Below are 23776 nucleotides of genomic sequence, written 5' to 3'. Positions count from 1 at the left end.
ACCATGCAAAACAGGACAATGATCACATGGACCATGCAAAACAGGACAATGATCACATGGACCAAACAACACAAGAAAATGATCACATGGACCATGCAATGCAGGAAAATGATCACATGGACCAAACAACGCAGGAAAATGATCACATGGACCAAACAACGCAGGAAAATGATCACATGGACCAAACAACGCAGGAAAATGATCACATGAACCATGCAACGCAGGAAAATGATCACATGGACCATGCAAGGCAGGAAAATGATCACATGGACCAAACAACGCAGGAAAATGATCACATGGACCATGCAATGCAGGAAAATGATCACATGGACCATGCAATGCAGGAAAATGATCACATGGACCATACAAAACAGGAAAATAATCACATGGACCATACAACGTAGGAAAATGATCACTTGGACCATGCAAGGCAGGAAAATGATCATATGGACCATACCCTGAACAGCCACCATCCGGCCATTAGTAGTCTGCAGCAGTCATTCAGAAAATCCAAAAAATGGAAGAATTTACACAACAGAAAAAACAAGCTGCATCCCTGCCATCAATCAGATCTAGGTACTTTCTGCAACCAGTGCTCGTCTACATAAATATCGCTCGTCAAATCCATATAGATGATAAAGGGTTAAACCCACCGTCATTGTGACACATCCTGTGACCCTGTCTGATCTAGAAATTAACTCATACACCAGGTATGAAGTGCACTAAAGCAGATTACACTGCGACCTTCATTACCACGGCATCTGCTTCCGACATCACCATTCTGACAGCTGCTGAGCGTGAAGCGTTCAGACCACGAGATGAGAAACACGCATGCTTTTTACCCATGGCCGTACTGTTCTGAAATCCTCCAGCAAAATTTATGGCAGTAACCACCACCGCGAGCACTCACCTGCACATTCATCTGCTCCTGCACAATCTTCCCCGTCACCTTGACGGAAGGTGGATATTTGGCCTGGGGTGAATTTCAGTAGGAAGACATTCAGGAGGGGGCACGACGGCAGAGGCATCACTATCCGCTGTACAAAAGTTGCCTGACCCGGCAGCATGTTTATTCCAGGAAATTGTGTCATCCTGCCACTTAAGCTGCCTACAGAAGAGTTGACCATCTCACATGCAAGCTACTAATCTCGCAAGGGTTACTCAAGGTAATCCCGACTGTACTCCGCTTGATTGGCTGCAACAGCAGCAGAGCAAATTTCTGTTTCGTCAGATCACAGCGCTCTGCCACCTGCTACATACAGGAAGCTATGCCGGCGATTACTCAGAGGCGGACAGAACGGACGCCGAGTATATATGGCAGAGCAGCCTTCTCTGATCGCTTCCATCTTCTGCTCTTCTAGAATCTGCTCGTCTGCTGCCAGATACTAGAAGATCAGGAATGAATAAATGTTGGGGTGATAGCGGAGCCCCAATTATTCCTATCTACAGGAACAGACACACACTAAGTACACAATTTGGAGAACTGCCAAAACCTTCACTGAAATGTGCTGCGTAATGTTCTGCATTCCCTGCTGGGTTAAAAGGGCTTAAACCAGCAATAATGACCGATCATAGGAAGATCCAGCAGAACAGCATTGAAAAGGCAGATGGGGACTTTGCTTACAGGGGTTATCCGGCACTTTGGCTACTTTTCCCTATTGGGCTAAGAACTTAGCCGAATGCAGTTGCCAACGACCTGCCTGTTCTGCCCGGTAATGATCCGGCTTCATTTCACCTCTCGTCAACAGAGCAGCTCTTCCTCTTCTGCTTTGTAAATGCAGCATCGCTGCAGACATCATGCTGATCAACAGCTAGATCTCCACGGTTAGGCAGCGGGGAGCCGGCTGTCAATTAGGGTGACATAGGAGTGGAATGCAGCGAATATTCATTCCCTTTAGCAGCGGCACACATGAAAGCCCGGCAGCTGCAAGAAGCCGGCAGCTGCAAGAAGCCGGCAGCTGCAAGAAGCCGGCAGCTGCAAGAAGCCGGCAGCTGCAAGAAGCCGGCAGCTGCAAGAAGCCGGCAGCTGCAAGAAGCCGGCAGCTGCAAGAAGCCGGCTGCTGCGGTTAACAGCGTGTCCGATATTAAAGAGCAATGAATATTTACTGCTCTCCACGCTCATAGTCACTGTGTGGAGAGCAGTGAGTATTCCGGCAGCTGTCCTGGGCTTGTAAGCAGCGTATGATGTCCCTGCCATGCACTTCATTGATTATGTCACTATTTTTGAAGATGTAAAATTTTTATTTAAAAAATGGATGGATTTGTGAGGACTTGTTTTTCACGTGGTGAACTGATGTGGCATGAGCGCAGCTCCTAAGCCCCTCCATACTCGAGTACTCCAGCACACAAAATGCTTACGTCCATTTGTGCACACCAGTTAATATCCAATTAATGACTGCGTAAATACACATAATGGCAGATGTACAGCACGTACCTGGTTTCGGCCTCTCCTCTTGCCGTAGTTCCTTCTTACAAGAGCTTTATAGTTTTCATTTTTCTTAGTTAAATAATAATATAGCACACAATCCGCAATGTTCTGAAATAAAAAGAAGTATTCAGGATTGTCTCGTTAGTTTCTTATAACCAGCAGAAAACACTGGGCCAAATGATATGTGGAGAACAATCTTGACAAGATAACGTGAACCCGTGTCTCATTCTGGCAGCTGTGTGTGTTATACTCTGAAACAATGTGACGTATAAGAGAAAAGCTACCCTGAAAAGATCGCTCTGTACGTCTCAGCAGAAAAAGCACCACCTCTGTTCCCCCATCCAACCAGAAAAAGCATCTTCTCTGTGTCCCGCACTAAGAAAAGCATCCCCCTACCCAATGTTTCCCCCACCAGAAAAACATCTCTGTTCCTCCCACCTGCAATAACACCTCCTCTGTGCCTCCCACCTACAATAACACCTCCTCTGTACCTCCCACCTACAATAGAATCATAGAATCGTAGAGTTGGAAGGGACCTCCTGGGCCATCTGGTCCAACCCCCTGCTCAAAGCAGAATTCGCAAAATCATCCCAGACAGATGTCTGTCCAGCCTCTGATTGAAGACTTCTATTGAAGGAGAACTCGCCAGCTCTCGTGGCAGCCTGTTCCACTCATTGATCACTCTGTCAAAAAGTTTTTTCTAATATCTAATCTGTGTCTCCTCTCATTCAGTTTCATCCCATTGCTTCTGGTCTTTCCTTGTGCAAATGAGAATAAAGATGATCCTTCTACAATGTGACAGCCCTTGAGATATTTGTAGACAGCTATTAAGTCTCCTCTCAGTCTTCTCTTTTGCAAGCTAAACATTCCCAAATCATGCAAATTTTCCTCATAAGACAGGGTTTGCTGACCGGTCACCATTCTGGTCGCTCTTTTCTGAACTTGCTACAGTTTGTTGATGTCTTTTTTAAAATATGGCGCCCAAAACTGGACACAGTATTCCAGATGAGGTCTGACCAAAAAGGAGTAGAGGGAAATAATGACTTCACGTGATCTAGACTGTATGCTTCTGTTAATACATCCTAGAATTGCATATGCCTTTTTTGCTGCTGCATCACACTGTTGACTCATCTTCAGTCTGTGATCTATTAGTATACCCAAGTCTTTTTCACATGTGCTGTTGCTTAGCCCTATTCCTCCCAATCTGTACATGCTTTTATCATTATTATTGCCCAGATGTAGTACTTTGCATTTTTCCCTGTTAAAAACCATTCTGTTAGTTGCTGCCCACATCGCCAGTTTATTTATATCTTTTTGAATCCTCTCTCTCTTCTCTAGTATTAGCTATCCCTCCTAGCTTTGTGTCATCAGCAAATTTAATCAGTTTACCCTCAATTCCTTCATCTAAATCGTTGATAAAGATGTTGAACAATACAGGGCCCAGGACAGAGCCCTGTGGTACCCCACTTGAGACATTCTTCCAACTGGATGTGCAGCCATTTACGACCACTCTTTGGGTCCGATCACTAAGCCAGTTATGAATCCACCTAACAGTTGCCTTGTCCATTCCATACTTAGTCATTTTTTCAATAAGGATTGTGTGATATACTTTGTCAAATGCTTTGCTGAAGTCAAGATATACTATATCTACAGCATTTCCCTGATCCACCCAATCAGTGATTCCGTCATAGAAGGAAATTAAGTTAGTCTGACATGAATTCTTAGTTACAAACCCATGCTGACTCTGTTTAATCACTTTATTCTTACCCAGGTACTAACATACATGTTGTTTAATAATTTGTTCAAAGATCTTTCCAGGTATAGAAGTCAGATTCACTGGCCTATGGTTGCCTAGGTCCACCTTCTTCCCCTTTTTGAAGAGAGGAGCAACATTTGCTCTTCTCCAGTCTTCTGGGACTTCTCCTGTTCTCCAAGAATTTTCAAAGATTATGGAGAGGGGTTCAAAAATTTCTTCTGCTATCTCCTTCAGTACTCTGGGGTGTAATTCATCTGTACCTGGAGACTTGAATTCATTTAGGCTAGCTAAGTGTTTCCTCACTATCTTTCTGTTTATAGATATCCTGGATTCTTCTATTCCCTTAATAGGACAGTGAAGAACAGTTGATGTTACATTTCCTTTCTGAGAGAAAACAGCTGCAAAATAGGAATTTAAAAGTTCGGCCTTCTCAACATCCTGTCTTATCATTTCATCATTTTCATCCTGTAAAAATCCTATAGCATCTTTGACTTTTCGCTTACTTTTGACATACCCCCAAAATCCTTTATTATTGCTTTTGACGTCTCTTGCAAGCCTCAATTCATTGTCAGCTTTGGTAATCTGATTCGTGCCCTGCAGGTTCTGCAGACAGCATTATAGTCTTCTTTAGATATGCCTCTCTCTTTCCATTTTATAAACATTTCTTTCTTGCTTTTTAGCATGTGCTTAAGTTCTGTGTTCATCCGTCCTGGTTTCCTTAAATGCTTCCTATTCTTCCCTCTTTTCGGAATTGTTAACAACTGTGCCTTGAGAATTTCATTTTTCAAGATTTCCCATCCTTCCTGGACATTTTTGTCTTTAAGGATATCCAGCCATTCGATCCCTCCAATTCTCTTTCTTAATCCCTTAAAATCTGCCTTTCTGAAATCTAACCTTGACGTCTGAGTCTTCACAGGTCTTCCTCCTCTAGTTATCCAAAATTCTAAAATAGCATGGTCGCTACCTCCTAGGGTCCCAGCCACTTTTACCTCCTCAACCATTTCCTCCGTGTTTATAAGGATTAGATCCAAGGTAGCAGTTCCCCTTGTTTTCTCCCCTACCTTTTGGAAGATAAAGTTGTCAGCAAGAGAGGATAAGAATTTCCTTGACCTGTTAGTTTTGCCTGAGATTCCCAACAAATGTCTGGATAGTTGAAATCTCCCATGACAACTATGTCATATTTTTTGGAGAACTTGGCCATTTGATGTATAAATAGTTCATCCATATCTTCAGCTTGCACAGGCGGCCTGTAGCAAATGCCTACAATCGTGTCCTTTCCATTGTTCTGTCCTTGTATTCTTACCCAAACAGTTTCCACAGAACTCCCAGTCTCTGAAGCTTGGATCTCTGTGCAGATATACGCGTTTCTAACATACAATGCGACACCTCCTCATCGTTTATCAAGTCTGTTTCTTGCAAATAAGTTGTATCCTTCTAGTCTAGTATTCCAATCATGTGTACCGTCCCACCAAGTTTCAGTGATTCCAATGACATCATATTTCTTTTCCTGTGTTAGTAGTTCCAATTATCCTTGTGTGTTGCCCATGCTTCGTGCATTAGTATAGAAACATTTTAGTTTGTGATTGGTTTCTCTTTCTCCAATATTTTTATTATTTAGATTCTTTTGTCTTTGTTCTTTCCTCCCACTTCTAATAGCAGAGTTCTCAATAGCATTTGTCAGGTGTATGGCTTTTTCTGGCCTTTTGCTTCCCTTCCCACATTGTTCTAGTTTAAAGCTCTCCTGATGAGTGTAGCAAGGCGACTTCCAAATACGTTTTCCAGTCTTCGTAAGGTGCACCCCATCTCTAGCAAGTAGTCCATCGTATATGTAATTCACTCCGTGATCCAGAAATCCAAATCCTTGCTGACGGCACCATTGACGTAGCCAGTTGTTCACCTCCTCTGCATCTCCCACCAACACCACCTCCTCTGTGCCTCCCACCTACAACACCACCTCCTCTGTGCCTCCCACCTACACCACCACCTCCTCTGTGCCTCCCACCTACAATAACACCTCCTCTGTGCCTCCCACCTACAATAACACCTCCTCTGTGCCTCCCACCTACAACACCACCTCCTCTGTGCCTCCCACCTACAATAACACCTCCTCTGTGCCTCCCACCTACAATAACACCTCCTCTGTGCCTCCTACCTGAAGTAACACTTCCTCTGTGCTTACCACCTACAGTAACACCTCCTCTGTGCCTCTCACCTACAATAACAGCTCTGTAACATCTGCAGGATGGGCATGATCCAGTTAAAGCAGATAAATAATAGATTATGGGTCTCGCATAAATACGGGTTTTATAGTGGAGTGAATAGAGGCTTTATAGAGGACTGCTGATCTCACATTGAAAACAAGAGATGCTGAGGCTGCTAGCTGAGCCGTTCTGGATGAGCACGGGGCAGCCTTCCCGCCATAGTGATTGACCACCCTTCCCGCTCCAGACCCCTAACTTCCTATCATCGGTCTTGGCGTTTCTGTCACAAAAGCCCCACCATCAGGCCGTGAGGCCCAAGTACAAGGGAGAGAAGTGGCTGGAATTTTGGATTTATTCTGGCTGAAAATATAATTTCCATTAAATAAAATGGCTTACAATGTGGTTATTTCTTGAATCCCTTGAGGTTCAGTTCTCTGAAATGTGGGGGATCATTGAACAGGGTATTATTTGTCACTAATATGGTGTAATCCCCTTCTATATATGTTGTGTTTTTATTTCGCCTGGTGTCAGTACACACTACCTACAAGTGACGCACTACAGACGCACCGTCTGAACATGAGCTACAATCGGGAAGGTCCGCCTGCCAAACCTTTCATTGCCCCCGGCATGCACAGCCTGCTCATGTGCCATTTTAGGCAGATACTCCTCATTTCACGCACACAATCATATGCAGTTTAATAAGTAAATTCCTTCAGGGTAAAATTGCTGTATAAAGTTATGGGTAATTTTAGTCATATGCTTATTTTTAATGCTGCGGGGCTTTAAGTCTCCATATCGCTGACATAACCAGTAGTGGAAAACTAAGGTAACTGTTTCAGAGGACCCCCACTTCCCCATCAGCAGCCATTGCTGAAACCCTGGGGCCGTCCAACATCATCTTGCAAGGATTTGTGAATGAGGAAGGGTAAATGATCTATAAAACTCCCCCAAATGTTCAAGACATTTTGAAAGCTTATCTTCCTTTTGAAGCGATGTCCTGATGCCTCCCCCCAGTGCATCTTCATTAAAAAGGCACAGTTTCCGAAAAGCAATGTGAATGTAGGGGGCCGAGGACTAAGTCATGTGTGGATCCTGCAGCTGATGCTATTTGTAAAAGCTTCCTTACACGAGGAACGCATCCATGTTTCAGCATCAGACATTTTTTTTTCTGTAACAAAGTAAAAAATACAAATGCAACTTACCTTTCTTTCAAGACAAGTGGAAATAAGTCCAAAGTTTTTAGGATGTTGCATGAACCTACCAAAAGAAAAGACAAATCTATTAAGAGATAAAAGAAATCGAATGGAAGAAACAATATGACAATCCAGTAATACATCCTTAAAAAGACCCTCATTAAAGGAGTATTCCCATTGCCAGCATCCTATCCCAATATGTAGGAGGTGTAATAATAATATTAGTAAATACTTCCAATTAGAAATGTAGTATAATTCTTCTGATTCGCTGTGTTGCTTACCCCATGTGCAGGGCGTTTCAGTAGCTTAGGTATCCATGGTTACAACCACTAACAACTCTCAGTATACCAGTAGGTGTAACCATGGATACCTACCTGTACATGGAGTAAGCAACATAATCAATCAGAAGAACTATACTACATTTCTAACTGGAGGCATTTACTATTATTTTTATTACACCTACTACATATTTGGGTTGGATCTTGGAGATGGAAAAACTCCTTTAAAAGCTTTATATAATTCAATTTTTTTAAATCTAATTGTCACTAAACATTTTTTCCTCAAACATTATCTCTCTCTATAGACACACACACACATATATATATATATATATATATATATATATACATACATACACACACACACACACACACACACACACACATACACACACAGAGAGATATAATATTTCTAAGAAATATATGCAAGATCTATATCTGTATATAGAAATATATATACACATACATATAGATCTTTCGGTCACTATTAATAGCGTGTGTGTGTGTATACATCTATATTTGTGTGCGTGTGTCTATATCACAGACACTGTAACCGCCGCCGCCAAGCCCTAGACTCACTCTTGGGCCCATACACGTGTGTGCGCTGCATGCAAGAGCTAAGCAACTCAGATTAGTATTCTGTGCCAATGATCGATATAGATAGAAAGATATTATACATGTATATGTGGATAGATTTATTACATAAAAAGTGTTTAAACAAAAGGGAACCTGACAGCTGATACTGCATTTGCTGCCTAATCTTCGGGCAGCATGTATCAGGCCATGTATCTCAGCTATGTATGTTTGACTATGAAATACTGCAGCATTTCAGGAATAAAAAAAAACACTAATAGACGCCAGGGAGAAAACCACGTGGAAGACTACTGGGACAGGTGGGTATCCGGGGGCTTCTCCCCACCCACTGCCCTGGACTGACAGAGATCGGCCTACGTGTGCGTATAGGCAGAGTCCTGTCAATCCAGGGCAGTGGGCGAGGAGAAGTCGCCGGGGACCCGTCGGCCTAGCAGTCTCCAGCACTGCTCAGTCCCAGTCGGCTTTTTAATAATGATTTTTTGAAACGCGTCAGTGCTTCAGAGTCAAACATCCCTGGCTGAGATCATACAGTCTGTGCCTGTCAGTATCACTTTAATGATAGTTACACTTTAAGGCTGTGTGCACACGTTGCGGTTTTTGATGCGTTTCCGCAGCGTTTTTGGACGCGCGGAATTGCATCAAATCCGCAGTGTAGTACAGTACCACTGATAGTCAGTGGGAATTTGAGATTTGGTGTGCACGGAAAAATCCGCACGGATTCGCTGTGGTTTTTTTCCCCGCAGTATGTCAATTCTTTATGCGGAAAAGCAGCGTTTTGCACCCAATGACTATACATTGAGCAAGGCAAATCCGTACATCAAAAAACGCATGACAATCCGCATCAATTTTTCATGAAATCCGCAAGCATTTTGGCCTGCATTCTCTGCCAAGAGATGCAGATTCTGTGCGGAAAATTCCGCAGGCCAATCCGCAATGTGTGCACATACCCTAATGCTACAATGTAAATCTGCAGATATCCCGATGTCAGGGCTGGGTCTGTATTGTTGGAAGTTTCCCTTCTGCCATTGTTCCAACACAGGAGACAGCGTCCTCATCCTCTCTGTGTGGAGGATGTGCAGAAGGAGCCAGCTGCCAGGCTCAGGTCATCAGCTAAGCCAGCCCCCTTCAGTATGTCTCCATCAGCCACAGACAGGAGAGGCTTGGCTTCTGATCTGAGCTAAATAGACACAGTCTCATCATACACATCACAGACAAAGAGGGCAAGAAAGATTTCCAACTAAGTCAAAACAAATGCAGAAATGGAGCCTAGTGGACCATGGGGAAGGCACCGAAATAAGCACAAAGGTGCAGGCTTCATAATCTAAGTTATTCTTTTACATTTACACATACAAAACATCCTTAAGTCGGCATTCAACCACTTGAGGGGAAAAAAATACAAAGAAATCCCGGTTAGAGGCATTAACATATTTTCTATATAGCAATAACCTCAAATACACGGGGGGGAGAGAAAAAACAAAACAAAAATGATGGGTGGGAGTGGAGGAAAAAGCAATTACTTTTCTTTAAATATTTCTTTCTCATGATCTGTCCAGACGTTCATGAACTGGCGATCCTTATAAACTTTCATTGGGTCCTCCATCAGACCATTCATGTTAATGAATTTCACCCGTCTCTGCTCCGCGTCGAACATCATGGGAGGGATAACGGAGAGCTGTCTCATTTGTTTTTCATTATTCTGCAAATGTCAAACAAAAATAAAATAAAAATTTCATCTGGTACAAGAGGAAAGATGGCACGGAGAGGAGAAAAAAAAAATAACAAAACAAGAGTGTATAAAAATGGAGACCGCGGCAAAGATTTCTGATCTGTACGACACATCGTTTAGCACTTTGCTGGTGTTTCAATGTTTATCTGCACGAGTTCTGTGGATCCGTTAATATCTGCAAAGCACGTGGTACGGGAATTATGTTTTACAGAGGCCGAATATATAAGTAGATGAGAAAACCCATACAATATATAAATATAAGTTCAATTCACTTCCCCTCTTACAGTTTAAAAAGAATAAAATATATACAAAAACTAAACATATTTAGGATCGTCAAGCCCATAAAACACCCATCCAATGGCAGAATTGCGCTAAGCTATAGAAGAGATTATTATTCGAAGCAATGTCCTAATTAGTGTAATATTCCTTATCAATAGGTGCACACTCCCTAATTTAAATGCAATTGGGACATAGGACTACATCGCTTACACTCTTATTTTCATTTGATTGAATCTCCTAAGTTTATTTTCCCAGACAATACACAAGCACTTTACTCTTCTCCTCGGTATGGATGCAGTCGATTTAATCTAAAAATTGTTTCAATTATTGAACTTTAATAATCTTGGAGCCTCGCCATATTGGGCTTTTTTTGTACTATTTGGACACAAATTTTTTACTATGTAAGTAATCATTATTTTGGAGTCCTATGTCCCTCCTTTCATTCCTGCACCTTTCTTAATATTTTAATCATGTATTTTACCATCTCATTAATAAAATAAAAGAATTTTTAATTTTTATATTTACTGGCATTTTTTAGCTACTCCCTTGCCCTTAGGTTTAACTCATACCTAGGTTTTTTGGAAAATTCTATATAAGAGAATGTAAAAACAAGTCCCCAAATGGCTTTGACGTGGAATTAAAAATAAAAAAAAAAAAAATCAAATAAAAATGGTAGCTTTTGGGGAAAAAAAAAAAAAAAAAAACCCGAAAGGGGCAAAAACGGAAAGTCAGACAATGAGGAAAGGGTTTAAGTGTAAAGGTAATTTCAGGTGCAATGGGCATATATTAAGTGCAATAATAAGTCATAGGAGAAGTCGTGGGGAAGGAAATAAATTCAGTCGTAGACAACGGCTGTAGTTGAGATTGAAATCCCACGATGTAGCACACATGTGAACGATAAAACTAGACAAATGAACTCAATTACACGTCCCTGTATTGTAGAACTTAGCTGGCGGATCTACAGAAGGATGGGGAATGTCCGGCAGCAATGATGAATTCAATTAAAAAAAAAAGAAATTACAAATTTATGAAGTAATGATCTGATATTTTAACAGCCGGGAAACATTTTTATAAGTTATGGTAACTCACCTCCTGCTCAGAGAGGCCATCAATGATTTCTGAGATTTCATGCTCGCTCCTAGCAATGGTGGCAGATAGTCCAGCTCCCCTCTGACCAACCCTTAAACACAGCATACGGACACCGTTTAAAGGGGGTTGAGACCTAACATATTAACATGAACGAGGCTAGAAGTTGGCATGTCAAAAGATAACACATACATCAAACACGACTGATAAAGTAATGGAAGAGAAGGAAAGGTGAACTATAAAGGGAATACATCTAACGATAAATGGCCGACTGGGAGAATAAAGGTAGCCCCCTCTCCCCAATAATAATCCAGTAGATGGGGTCTGGTTAAATCTAACCCTTATGAAAGCTGCTGGTTACTACTTATTTCTTCAGCAAAGTTGATGAAGAAAAGCAGCACTATATAGCACTAAGGAAAATGGATGAGTGACTGTGAAATACACAGTCATACAAAGTCCCCAAAGGTTTATCAGAAAAAGATTTACCTCTGAAACCTTTCTTGCTGCTCACGCTGTTTCCGGATTTCGGGGAACTGCTTCTCGTAGTATTCTCGGGTTTTGCTTTCCTTGGCTTTCCTTCTTGGGTTATTTTCTATCCGGTCTACTTTTTTTTCCCAGGCTTCCATCAGCTGATCGTAACGCTGACAAATGTTCTGTTCCTGCAAAACCCAAGAGAAAGCACATCATGTCCTCTGTGACAAAGTTATTGGTAAAGTGCTGGAGGGGAGATATGTTTCACTATGCTTAATGGCGTCAGTGATATAAAACCCAGAGTTTTTCCTCCATCACGCAAGGTGTGGTGAGGGATTAAGCTAATTTGTATAATGGACTGGATTTTATTTGGACATCCATAGAGCAGTTGGGAGGTTGTCCACCTTATCTCCACTCCAGGGTGTGATCTGGGGCTTAAGTAGCTGGCCTCCAAAGGCAGCAGTGTTCTGTATCTGGAGAGGACCACTGCAGAGAAGTGTTTGTGTTTTTGCTTATGCCTGAACCGGGCCGGGTCTTGCTAACCCTGAGTGGACTGATCCACGCTAGTACAAGGATTGTGCCTAGTGCTACCATTTTGTCTTGCCCAGAGGGCCGTTTACTTTGTGCTTCAGCTTGGTTTATGCCACATCTAAATAAACCAAGTGCATTCCTAAAGCTGCAGTGTACCCGTGTCTACCTCCATGTACAGCATAGTGAGCTGATCTACCACAGGTGGGTGTTAGAAGTGTGGGCAGCGTTCCCAGTGAACACATGTGTGACAGCTACAAGAGGTACTGCATGTCCTGGATGACGGCGGCCACAAGCCAGCGCACAACACCAGGCATAATGGAGGACCTTCTTAAGAATCTGGTACAAGCACAGCAGCAATTATAGCATCAAAAGATGGCGCAACAGGAGACAAGTAAGCAGCTTATACAACAAATGCAACAGCAGCACCAGCAGCAGACTGACTTGCTCGCAGAGGCAGTTTGTGGAAGGCCGGCAGCCCATCTCCCAAAACCAGGTGATGACACAAACGTCCGGAAGCCGTGAAGACGAGTTATGAAAAAATGACCCCAGGTGATAATGTAGAGGCATTTTTTGACTGTGTTCGAGCGGGTAGCATAGCGTGAGAAGCTACCACCAGAGCACTGGGCAGAGGTGCTGGCCCCCTATCTAGCTGGTTAGCCCCAGAAGGCTTATTAAGATTTTGCGTTACAGGATGCACAGGAGTATGCCGAACTAAAAACTGAAATTTTGGCACACGTGGGAGTGACTATGTCGGTCAGAGCACAAACGGTTCACCACTGGGCGTATTATGGGGACAAACTGCCTTGATCCCAAATGTTTGATCTACTGTATCTCGTGCCAAAATGGTTGGAGCCGGAATCCTCCACTCCAGACCAGATGGTTAAGGGGGTTGTCATGGACAGGTTTGTGCACTCCCTTCCTAGGTCGCTGCAGACCTGGATTGCCAGGGAGATCCCCGGAATGAATGGGCCTAGTGGAACGGAACCAGGTGGTCAAGAGGTCCCTAAGAAAGCCAATGGGTGGTGCATCTCCATACTGGGTTATCCAGCGGGAGCCTAAGCCCCAAAGGAGGGGTAATTGAGCCACCACTGGGGAGGGGGGGCTTTAGTCCTAGATCACAAGGGGTCGCTGAGTGATTGTCCAAGGCTATTGGTAAAGACTTGATGTGCTGGAGATGTCACGGGTCGGGAGATATAGCCACTCCTTCTCCCTTGTCCTCCAAAGAGATGGACAGCAGCATAAGGAGGCGCTGCTCCTACTTTGATTATCCCGCCTGCACTGTGGACTATCAGCCCAGTGAGGGGCCACATGTCCCGTGTCAATAAATGGGATACCAGAGTCAGGACTCAGACTCCGGGAGCTGGGTGACCCTGATAAGGGCCACACTACCCCACCAGTTGATTCCAGGGACACACGTGCTTATATGCTGTATAAAAATGAGCTGGGGTACGGAGTCCCATGAGGTTAGGGTAGTCAAAGGTTTACTACTCTACGTGATAATTGGGCGGGACACCAGCATTTTCTGAGAGTTGTGGGGAAAGGCAGGGATAACAAGTGAAGCAGACAGGAGCCAGCTCAACCCTGAGAAAACCCCACTGCAGTCGGAAGTAGATGAGTTCTCCTTGCGTGTCTTGCTGGTGATGAGGACGAGACGCTGACCAGAGAGGCCAAAATTCCTGATCTGGCGGATTCTGGGGGGAATTTTGGAACTGCCCAAATGCGGGATCTTACTTTGAAAAATGTGTTTGACCATGTGACTGTGATAAATGGGATTGCTCAAGAGCCGAAGGCCGACACTAGGTTTCTAGATTTTATTTTAAATGAAGAACTTAATCGGGTCACAAAAACATGGGGGGAAGTGATAGAGAAGTTGTAAGTGTCTATAGGTGTAGTGTATTAGATCTGGCCCATTCTCATGTTTTGGGTGGGCATCTAGGAGTAGACAAGACTCAAGAGTGGGTCCTTCAGAGATTCTACTGGCCTGGGTGTCACCTGGACATTGTTAATTTTTGTCAATCCTGTCCTACTTGTCATCTAACTTCTCCTGTATCCCATTTTCGCAGTACCTTTGTGCCGTTACTCATAATTAAAGTACCATTTGGCCGGATTGCCCTGGACCTGGTGGGGTCCTTAGTTAAGTCCACCAAGAATCATCAATACATCTGGGTGGTAATGGACTATGCTACGCGGTACCACTGAGAAACTCCTCCGCCAGAAGTATAGCATGAGAGCTAGTTCATATTTTCTCCCGGACGGGCCTGCCGAAGGAGACCCTGACAGACCAAGGGACACCGTTTATGTCCAAGGTAATGAGCGAGTTGTGTAAGGCCCTCCATATTACCCAACTTAGGACGTCATCGAGAAGTCAAAGAGCGGCTGATTCAGCCCTATTGTCCTTAGGCCAAAGCCGGAAGTCAAGTGGCGCTTCTGTAACGATTACAGGAAGTTCAATGAGGTGTCCAAGTTCGATGCATATCCGATGCCCCGGGTCAATGAGCTTACTGAGAGGCTAGGATTAGCCAGATATATCACCACCCTGGACCTACCAAAAGGGTAGTGGCCTTCTCTACAACTGACGGGTGCTTTCAGTATACCCAGATGCCGGACTACAAGGAGCCCCAGCTACCTTACAGAGAGCCATGGACCAGATCCTAGCCACTCACAAGAAGTACGCCATCGCTTATTGGGACGATATTGTGATCTTCAGCCCGGATTGGAGAAATCCTGCAGAAGGTCCGGGTGGTACTGGATGCACTGAAGGCGGCAGGGTTTACCATAAACTCAAAAAAAGTGCGCCCACGGGAGAGAAGAGGCAAAATACTTGGGCTACGTCGTTGCAAGAGGTAAGATAAAACCACAAATAGAGAAGGTGGAGGCAATACAAAAGTGGCTGCAGCCAGTCTCCAAAAGGCAGGTTAACACGTTTCTGCGAATTGTGGGATACCATCGGCGACTTATCCTGAATTTCGCCATGACAGCTGCCCCCTGACGGATGTTCTCAAGAGCACAAATTCGTCGATGGTCACATGGTCCACTGAAGCCAAGATGGCATTCCAGGAGTTTAAGCTAGTCTTGTGCAGACAGCCGGTCTTGGTCGTACCAGACTTCACTAAGGAGTTTGTGCTCCAGAGGGACGCCTCCGAGGTCGGTTCAGCAGCTATGTTGTCCCAGGAAATACATGGGGACGAACATCCAGTCCTATACCCGAGTAGGAAACTCTCCTTCTGTGAGAAGAACTAGGTCATCGTAGAGAAAGGTTGCTTAGCCATCAAGTGGGATAATCGACACCCTGAGATACTACCTGCTAGGCCGGGGTTACACTTGCGAGAAACTCGAACGAGTCTCGCATCTCCGTATCCGGCACTGCCGCCGACACTCGGGACCGGAGCGCTTCGCTGCATAGAAATATGCAGCAAAGCGCTCCGGTCCCGAGTGTCGGCGGCAGTGTCGGATACGGAGATGCAAGACTCGTGCGAGTTTCTAGCAAGCATGACCCCGGCCTTAGGCAGAAAGTGAGATGTTTGAGAGAAAAGAACGGGAAGAATGCCCGGGTGACTAGGTAATTTCTAGCGCTCCAGGACTCTAGTTTTCATGTGAAGCACAGGCCAGGGAAGTTGCATGGGAACGCAAGTGCCCTGCCCAGACTCCCCTTCTTAGCGAGCGAAGGTGTCAAAACTCTGACTTTGGGAGGGGGGGGGGGGGGTTGTGACAAAGTCACTGGTAAAGTGCTGGAGGGGAAATTGGGTTTTATATAACTCAGAGTTTTTCCTCCAGCACAATAAGGGCGTGAGGGGTTAAGCTAATCTGTATAATGGGTTGGATTTTATGTGGACATCCATAGAGCAGGTGGGAGGGTGTCCACCTTATCTCCACCCCAGGGTGTGAACTGGAGCACTTAAGTAGCTGGCCTCCAAATGCAGCAGTGTTCAGTGTCTGGAGAGGACCACTGCAGAGAAGTGTTTGTGCATATGCTTAAACCATGGGTCTTGCTAACCCTGAGCGGATTGATTCCCGCTATAACAAGGACTGTGCCTAGTGCTGCCATTTTGTTTTGCCCAGAAGGCAGTTTACTTTGTGCTTCAGCATGGTTTATACTGCATCTAAATAAACCAAGTGCATTCCTACAGCCGCAGTGTTCCCGTGTCTACCTCCATGTACAGCCGAGTGAGCAGATCTACCACACCTCCAATGAAGAGAAGCAGAAACAGCAATGGATTGTAGTGCAGCAGGTAGCTCGAACAGCACCCGTCATCAGCAGTAACGATACGTACCCTTTGCTTCCTAGCATGGTTTCTTCTCTTGAAAAACAGAATGAGCTTTTTCCTCATCACCTGATTCCTGGAACAAAACAGACATATTAAGCTGATTGTATATAGTAATCATTTGTTAAAGAAGTGGTCTATAAATGGATAAAATTGGTAAGCGCTTATAAAAGGAGGGAATTGCTATGAAAATTCCCTCCTTTCTAAAGAAAGGAGGGATTTTTATTTGCTCAGGTTAGCAGCCGGCCTCCTCTACAGTCTTTCAGCGGCCTCCTGACTTGTAGCTAAGGAGAGCAGTGCTTACAAGCTCTTTGCTATAGAGCTTGCAGGCACTGCTCTGAAGCTGGCCTGGTTGCTGATGAACTCAGCCCGCTTCAGTGCTGTTGTGTTTTTCCAATGCTAAAAAGACCGCTTGCAGAACCATTCACATGAAAAAGGTTCCCATGTCCCCTCTGTGAGTGGAGCGATGGTAACATGTGCACACTAGATTCATTCTGCCCTGATCCAGTGTCTAGTCTGGTCCTCCATGGCAGGCATACCATTGCAGTCTTTCGCTTCTATAACTGGAATCCTCTGTGCCTCCAATAGCTACTAGGCCCCATGATGTCCAGGCCTGACACGACATGACGTTGTCTGTGGCCTATCGACTAGTTCTCACACAATGTCTGGGGCCAAGCAGATGCTAGAGGAGCCCAGGAAGCTGCTCACATGAGGGAAGACCAGCCCGGATGCCATGGAAGACTCGACCAGACACAGAACCAGGTGTGACCACCGGTCCATGTACATGGAGGACATGGGACACATGTTCTTGTGATTGGTGGGGATACTCACCAATCAGACATTTTATCACCCACACTGTATAAAAGTGATAAAAATGTTGGCAAGATAAAACCCTTTAATAGATAAGCAGATGAGAAATACCAAAAGGTGATTAGAAAAGATGGATTTTTGGTTCTTACCGTAAAATCTCTTTCTTGGAGCCTTCATTGGGGGACACAGATTACCATGGGTGTATGCTGCTGCTGCTAGGAGGCTGACACTATGCAAAACAAGAAAATTAGCTCCTCCCCGGCAGTATACACCCACCGACAGGCACCAAGCACCTCAGTTGGTGAAAAAGCAGTAGGAGAAGCAACGAGAAAACTCTAACATATGTACCAACCCAACAAAGGACTCTAGGACCCAACACGGTACAACTTAAACAGGGAGGGTGCTGTGTCCCCCAATGAAGGCTCCAAGAAAGAGATTTTACGGTAAGAACCAAAAATCCATCTTTCTTTATCGCCTTATTGGGGGACACAGATTACCATGGGACGTTCCAAAGCAGTCCCAAGGGTGGGAACAGCAATAAGGAACAAAAGTAACGGAAAGGCTTAGGTCGGCCGGTGAGCCACCACCGCCGCCTGCAGAACCTTCCTACCAACCACAGCATCAGAAGAGGCGGGGTATGAACCCTGTAGAACCTCGTGAAAGTGTGCAAAGATGACCAGGTTGCGGCCTTGCAAATTTGCATGGCCGAGGCCTGGTGACGAGCAACCCACGAAGCCGCCACAGCCCGGGTGGAATGAGCTCTTACTACCGGAGGGGGCCGCTTTTCCTGAAGACGATACGCTTCCAGAATGGTAGAACGAATCCAGCGAGCGATCGTGGATTTGGAAGCCGGAAGGCCCTTCTTGCGACCTTCAGAGATGATCAGCAAGGAATCGGACAGACGAAAGGAAGAAGTCCTGGCGAGATAGACACGCAGGGCTCTAACCACGTCCAGTTTGTGGAGAGACTTCTCAAGCGGATGAGAGGGAGCCGGACAAAAAGAAGGAAGAACGATATCCTCATTGATATGGAAAGCGGAAACCACCTTTGGAAGAAAAGAAGGAACGGGCCTGAGGACGGCCTTGTCCTGATGGAGAATGAGGTAAGGGGAACGACATGACAAGGCCGCCAATTCAGAAACTCTTTTGATGGATGAAATGGCGATCAAAAAGGTGACCTTCCAAGAGAGAAGGGACAAAGGAATGTCCTGGAGAGGCTCGAACGGCGCCTTCTGGAGAGCGCTAAGGACGAGGTTGGCGAATGATGAGGAGGAGCCACGTGGGAAACCCCTTGCAGAAAGGTTTTGACCTGTGGTAGAGAAGCTAGCTCTCTTTGGAAGAGGATAGAGAGAGCGGAAACCTGGCCCTTGAGCGTACTGAGGGACAGACCCGCGTCTAACCCAGACTGAAGAAACCCCAGGATAGATGGGATAGAAAAGGCCATTGGAAAGACTCTTATCATCGCACCAACGGAAAAAGACTTCCAGTACCTATAGTAAATGCGGGAAGAGGCTGGTTTCCTGGCTCTGATCATAGTTTGAATAACCTGACTGGACAGACCAGATTCCTTCAGAATTGCGGTCTCAACGGCCATGCCGTCAAACTCAGAGACTGAGAATTCTCGTGGTAAAGGGGGCCTTGCGAGAGAAGGTCTGGACGGTCTGGAAGCCTCCAGGGAACGTCTGCAAGCATGTTGACCAGTTCCGCGTACCAAGGCCGTCTTGGCCAATCTGGAGCGACTAGAATCACTGGTACGCCTTCCGATTTTATCTTTTTGACCACCCGAGGGATCAGTGCCAGAGGCGGAAACAGATACGGAAGTTGAAACTGGGACCACGGAGTCACCAGTGCGTCGCACGCGACGGCTAGAGGGTCCCTGGACCTGGCTACGAACTGCGGCACCTTGTGGTTCATCCGAGATGCCATGAGATCGACATCTAGGGTGCCCCAACGGTCGCATATCTGAGAGAAAACTGCGGGGTGCAGGGACCATTCGCCGGACGCTAGGCCCTGGCGACTCAGAAAGTCGGCTGCCAATTTTCCACCCCTGGGATATGGACGGCGGAGATTGCCGGAACATAACGTTCTGCCCAGCGGAATATCTTGGCCACTTCTGACATTACTTGCTTGCTGCGCGTTCCCCCCTGATGGTTTATGTACACCACGGCCGTGGCGTTGTCCGACTGAATACGGACCGGCTTGCCGGATAGGAGGGGCTGCCAATGAAGAAGGGCCAGGAAGATTGCTCTGATCTCCAAAAGATTGATTGGGAAGAGAGACTTCTGATGGAACACAGCTCCCCATCCTAGAAGGCTCGCATCGGTGGTGATGACTTGCCACTGAGGCGGAAGGAAGGACCTCCCTTGGAGGACTGACGCTGGCTGTAGCCACCAAGTGAGAGACTGCCTCACTCTGAGCGGAAGCCGAATAGGACGGTCCAAGGACATTGTGGTCTTGTCCCAGGCTGAAAGCAGAGACAGCTGGAGGGGGCGAAGATGAAACTGCGCAAAGGGTACTGCTTCCATGGAAGCCACCATCTTCCCCAGGACCTTCATGCAGAACCGAATGGGAATGGGAGCAGGCCTCTTGAGAGTGCTGATGCCCTTGGAAAGAGTTGTAAATTTTTCCCTTGGAAGAAAAACACGAGCTAGCTTCGTGTCGAATTCCATGCCCAGAAAGGTCAGACGCTGGGTGGGGATCAGAATGGACTTTTCCTTGTTGACTAGCCAACCTAGGCGGCTGAGAGTGTCCAGGGTTATCTGAAGGCTCCGGAGACAGTCCTGGCGAGACGAACCCTTGATCAAAAGATCGTCCAGATAAGGGATGATGAGGATCCCTCTGGAGCGAAGGATGGCCATGACGGTTGCCATCACCTTCGTGAAAACACGGGGCGCTAAAGCTAGGCCGAAAGGAAGAGCTGTGAACTGAAAGTGGTCTCCCTGAAACGCAAATCGAAGATACTTCTGATGCTGCACACAAATTGGAATGTGCAGATAGGCATCCCGAATGTCCACCGAGCAGAGGAATTCCCCGGGCTCCATGGAAGCAACCACCGACCGAAGAGACTCCATCTTGAAATGAAGAATCTTCACGTGGCGATTGAGCAATTTGAGGTCCAGAATAGGAGGAAGAGAGCCGTCTTTCTTCGGGACTACAAAGAGATTGGAGTAGAACCCGGAAAAACGCTTGTCTGAGGGAACGGGAACAATGACTCCGGCGGAAAGAAGGGAGGAAATGGCCCGCAGAAAACCCGGAATCTGGGCCCGCTGACGCGGAGGTCGAGACCGGAAAAACCGTCTGTTCGGGAGTGAAGCAAATTCGATCTTGTATCCGGATGCGACGAGTTCTCTGACCCAAGCGTCGTCGACAACGGACAGCCAAGCATCCGCCAAAAAGGAAAGTCTGCCTCCCACCCTGGAAGAAATTCCAGGTGGGGTTGACCCGTCACTTAGACGAAAATCTGCCGGAATTGGCTCCTGCAGATCTGGAATATTGTCCTCTAGATTTCCAGCGAGGAGCGGGTTTGTAGGAAGGTTTCCTCTGATCCCGCTCCCTGGTGGCGGCCGGCCGATCCTGCTGAGTGGCTCTCTCCGTGGCAGAGAAGGGACGAAAGGGCCTGAATGGTCGAAAACCCTTTCTGTTGAAAAGACGTTTTGGTCGAGATTGGGGAAGCGAGGTACTTTTACCTCCAGTGGCATCAGAAATTATCTGATCCAGCTTTGCTCCAAAGAGCCTAGAGCCATGGAATGGCAGATTGGTAAGCAACTTTTTTGAAGTAGTGTCCGCATTCCATGACTTTAGCCAGAGAACTCGGCGTACAGCTACTATGTTGCTGTTAGCCCTTGCTACGCAGCCGGCCGCGTCCAAGGAGGCGGCCAAAAGGTATTTACCCGCATGGTTAATCTGATCTGCCAGATCCGCCAATTCGTCTTGAGGAGGTGACGCTAAGATGCCTCTGCGAAGAATTTTTGCCCAAGCGGAAATGACTTTCGCCACCCAGGCGGATGCGAAAATAGGGCGGAGAGAGGCGCCAGATGCCTCAAAGATAGACTTAGCCAGAGATTCAATCTGCCTGTCAGTAGGATCTTTGAGCGATGCCCCGTCTGGCAGAGAGAGCACCGTTTTTGAGGCTATCCGGGAAACTGGAGGATCCACCTCGGGAGCCTTGGACCACTTTGAGAGCAGTTCTGCGTCAAAGGGGTACAGAACGTCCAAGTACTTGCGGCCTGAGAAACGTTGCTCAGGGCGCTCCCAGGTTTTGGATAAGGTAGTATCGAAATCGTTGTGATTGGGAAAGGTTCGAGACGGAGGTCTGGCTCGTTTAAGGAGAACCGAGCATTCCTGAGGTGGAGCCTCATCCTGTTTAATTTCCAGTGTTTGGAAGATAGCTGCAATAAGACTATCGACCATGTCCCGCGTTTTAGAAACGCTGTTCCCCTCTGAACTAGCTTCCGATTGAGAAGCATCGCCTGACTGAAGGTTGTCATCCGAGGAAGGAGAAGGAGGCCTGGGAGCGGAAAGGCCCTGCGAGCTCGAGGACGAAGTGGACAGAGCCCGCTTCCTAGAAGTCCTTCCCTGTCTGTCTCTCTGAAGGTCGCGGTCAGGTGTGGACGACTCACCCCGAGAGGCGGTCGGGGCAGAGGTGGCTGAGGATAGCTGAGGCAATCGTTCTAAGACCTGGACCAGCGACTGATACTTTTGTCAAGTCAGAAACAGACTGTGACATTGTAACGGCCCACTCTGGGGGGAGAGAGGAGGGAAGAGCGCCCTCCGCCCGGGACTCTGTGCGTTCCTGAGATGCTGACTGGGGACGACCGACCCGATGCCCACTTCTTTTTACAGCGCGCACAAGCATAATAGGTAACGGTGGGCCTGAAGCAGAGATCCCCTGAAGGGTTGGGCATAAGTGAACCGCACTGAATGGCCGCAGAAATTAGGGAATAACTGCCGAGGAGAGCTAATCCTTGTCTCAGAGCCGAGCCTACCGAGATTCTGTGCGAGCAGCAGAAGAAACGCCGAAGTGTCCCCCAAACAGCGCAGGAAGGAGTGATTCAGGCATCAGGAAATCCTTGCTGGAAGATGGAGGCGGAGCTTAGCGGCTGCGCCGTGACTGGTTAATAGCGACGGAGAGGGCATGGCAGAAGAGGGGGGGCTGGCATCCAAAAGAGAAAGAAGCCCTGTGATGGGCTAGAAAAGGCGCGCTGAAAGGAGCGCGCTCAGGAAGGGAGGAGGGAGAGCAGAGGAATTCCCCGCGCTGAGGGGAAAGCGAAAGTGAAAGTGCCTCCCACCCTGACGGCGCCGCAGCCCCATGCCCGACATACCGCGCTAAGGATGGCACCCGGACCTGCTGCTTGCGACGCTGCGGTGAGTGAGGAGATCCCCCGAGACTCCCTGACTAGAGCTGGGAAAGTGGAGGAACGCAAGCGGATGTGAGCGCGCGGCAGGCAGAAAGGGCGGGAGATTCAAATCTGTGGACCTGAAACCAACAAGGTCCCTTCTTCTCCCATGTCACTGAAGGTTATGCGGGGCCGGAGGGAACGTACAGGCACTTACCTGACGTCCCTGAAGAGGATGACCACAGGGGCCCACGGGGAAACGGCAGGCCGCTGGGAGGGGAAGGAGTCCTCTGTACCCGCATCCTGCAGAAGACGGCTTGGAACACCTACGATCGCCGTCTTCCTCTCAGCCCTGTCCCGAGAAAGGGGTGAGGAGGGGGATTCGGCAAGGACCAGCCACCTGTCCGCAACCCTTATCACCGGAAGGTGATAGGGAAAAGTCCTGCCTGCGGTACTGAGAGATGCGATGTGGGTGACACCACACTGCTCGCTCAGCCGCATGATATAGGAAATCAGGGTGATAACTATACCCTGTTTCCCAATGGAAAAAACCTAAAAGACAAAAGAGGGAGAAAATTAAAAAGTTCAAACTAAACCTGAAAGGAAAATTGGATTAAAACTGCGGATCTGGGGAGATCCCGGTCTGCCTCCTACAGACACTAAGCACAAACTGAGGTGCTTGGTGCCTGTCGGTGGGTGTATACTGCCGGGGAGGAGCTAATTTTCTTGTTTTGCATAGTGTCAGCCTCCTAGCAGCAGCAGCATACACCCATGGTAATCTGTGTCCCCCAATAAGGCGATAAAGAAAGGCCAATATCTGGATAAG

At 46.7% G+C, this 23776-nt stretch overlaps 1 protein-coding gene across 7 annotated transcripts in view; it reads right to left on the bottom strand.

Annotated features, from left to right (window-relative positions):
- NCOR1 (nuclear receptor corepressor 1) overlaps positions 1-23776 on the bottom strand; it is a 214158-nt gene that overhangs the window by 98144 nt on the left and 92238 nt on the right. For 4 of the 7 annotated variants that reach the window (XM_073565347.1, XM_073565345.1, XM_073565351.1 and 1 more), the window contains exons 9-14: positions 16815-16881; positions 12028-12200; positions 11545-11677; positions 9968-10146; positions 7588-7642; positions 2435-2536 (exon numbers count right to left, since the gene is read on the bottom strand). In XM_073565347.1, coding sequence (XP_073421448.1) covers positions 2435-2536; positions 7588-7642; positions 9968-10146; positions 11545-11677; positions 12028-12200; positions 16815-16881 — 709 coding nt within the window. The remainder of the gene's footprint in view (positions 1-2434; positions 2537-7587; positions 7643-9967; positions 10147-11544; positions 11678-12027; positions 12201-16814; positions 16882-23776) is intronic. The other 3 variants (XM_073565348.1, XM_073565353.1, XM_073565355.1) reach the window with 1 other exon arrangement.

The sequence above is a fragment of the Dendrobates tinctorius genome, unplaced genomic scaffold (genome assembly GCF_039654945.1).
Source record: "Dendrobates tinctorius isolate UK_male_01 unplaced genomic scaffold, ASM3965494v1 ptg000016l, whole genome shotgun sequence".
In the NCBI taxonomy this organism is placed as follows: domain Eukaryota; kingdom Metazoa; phylum Chordata; class Amphibia; order Anura; family Dendrobatidae; genus Dendrobates; species Dendrobates tinctorius.
The sequence above is the reverse complement of the archived record's forward strand: the minus strand, read 5'-3'. Positions and strand labels throughout refer to the sequence as shown.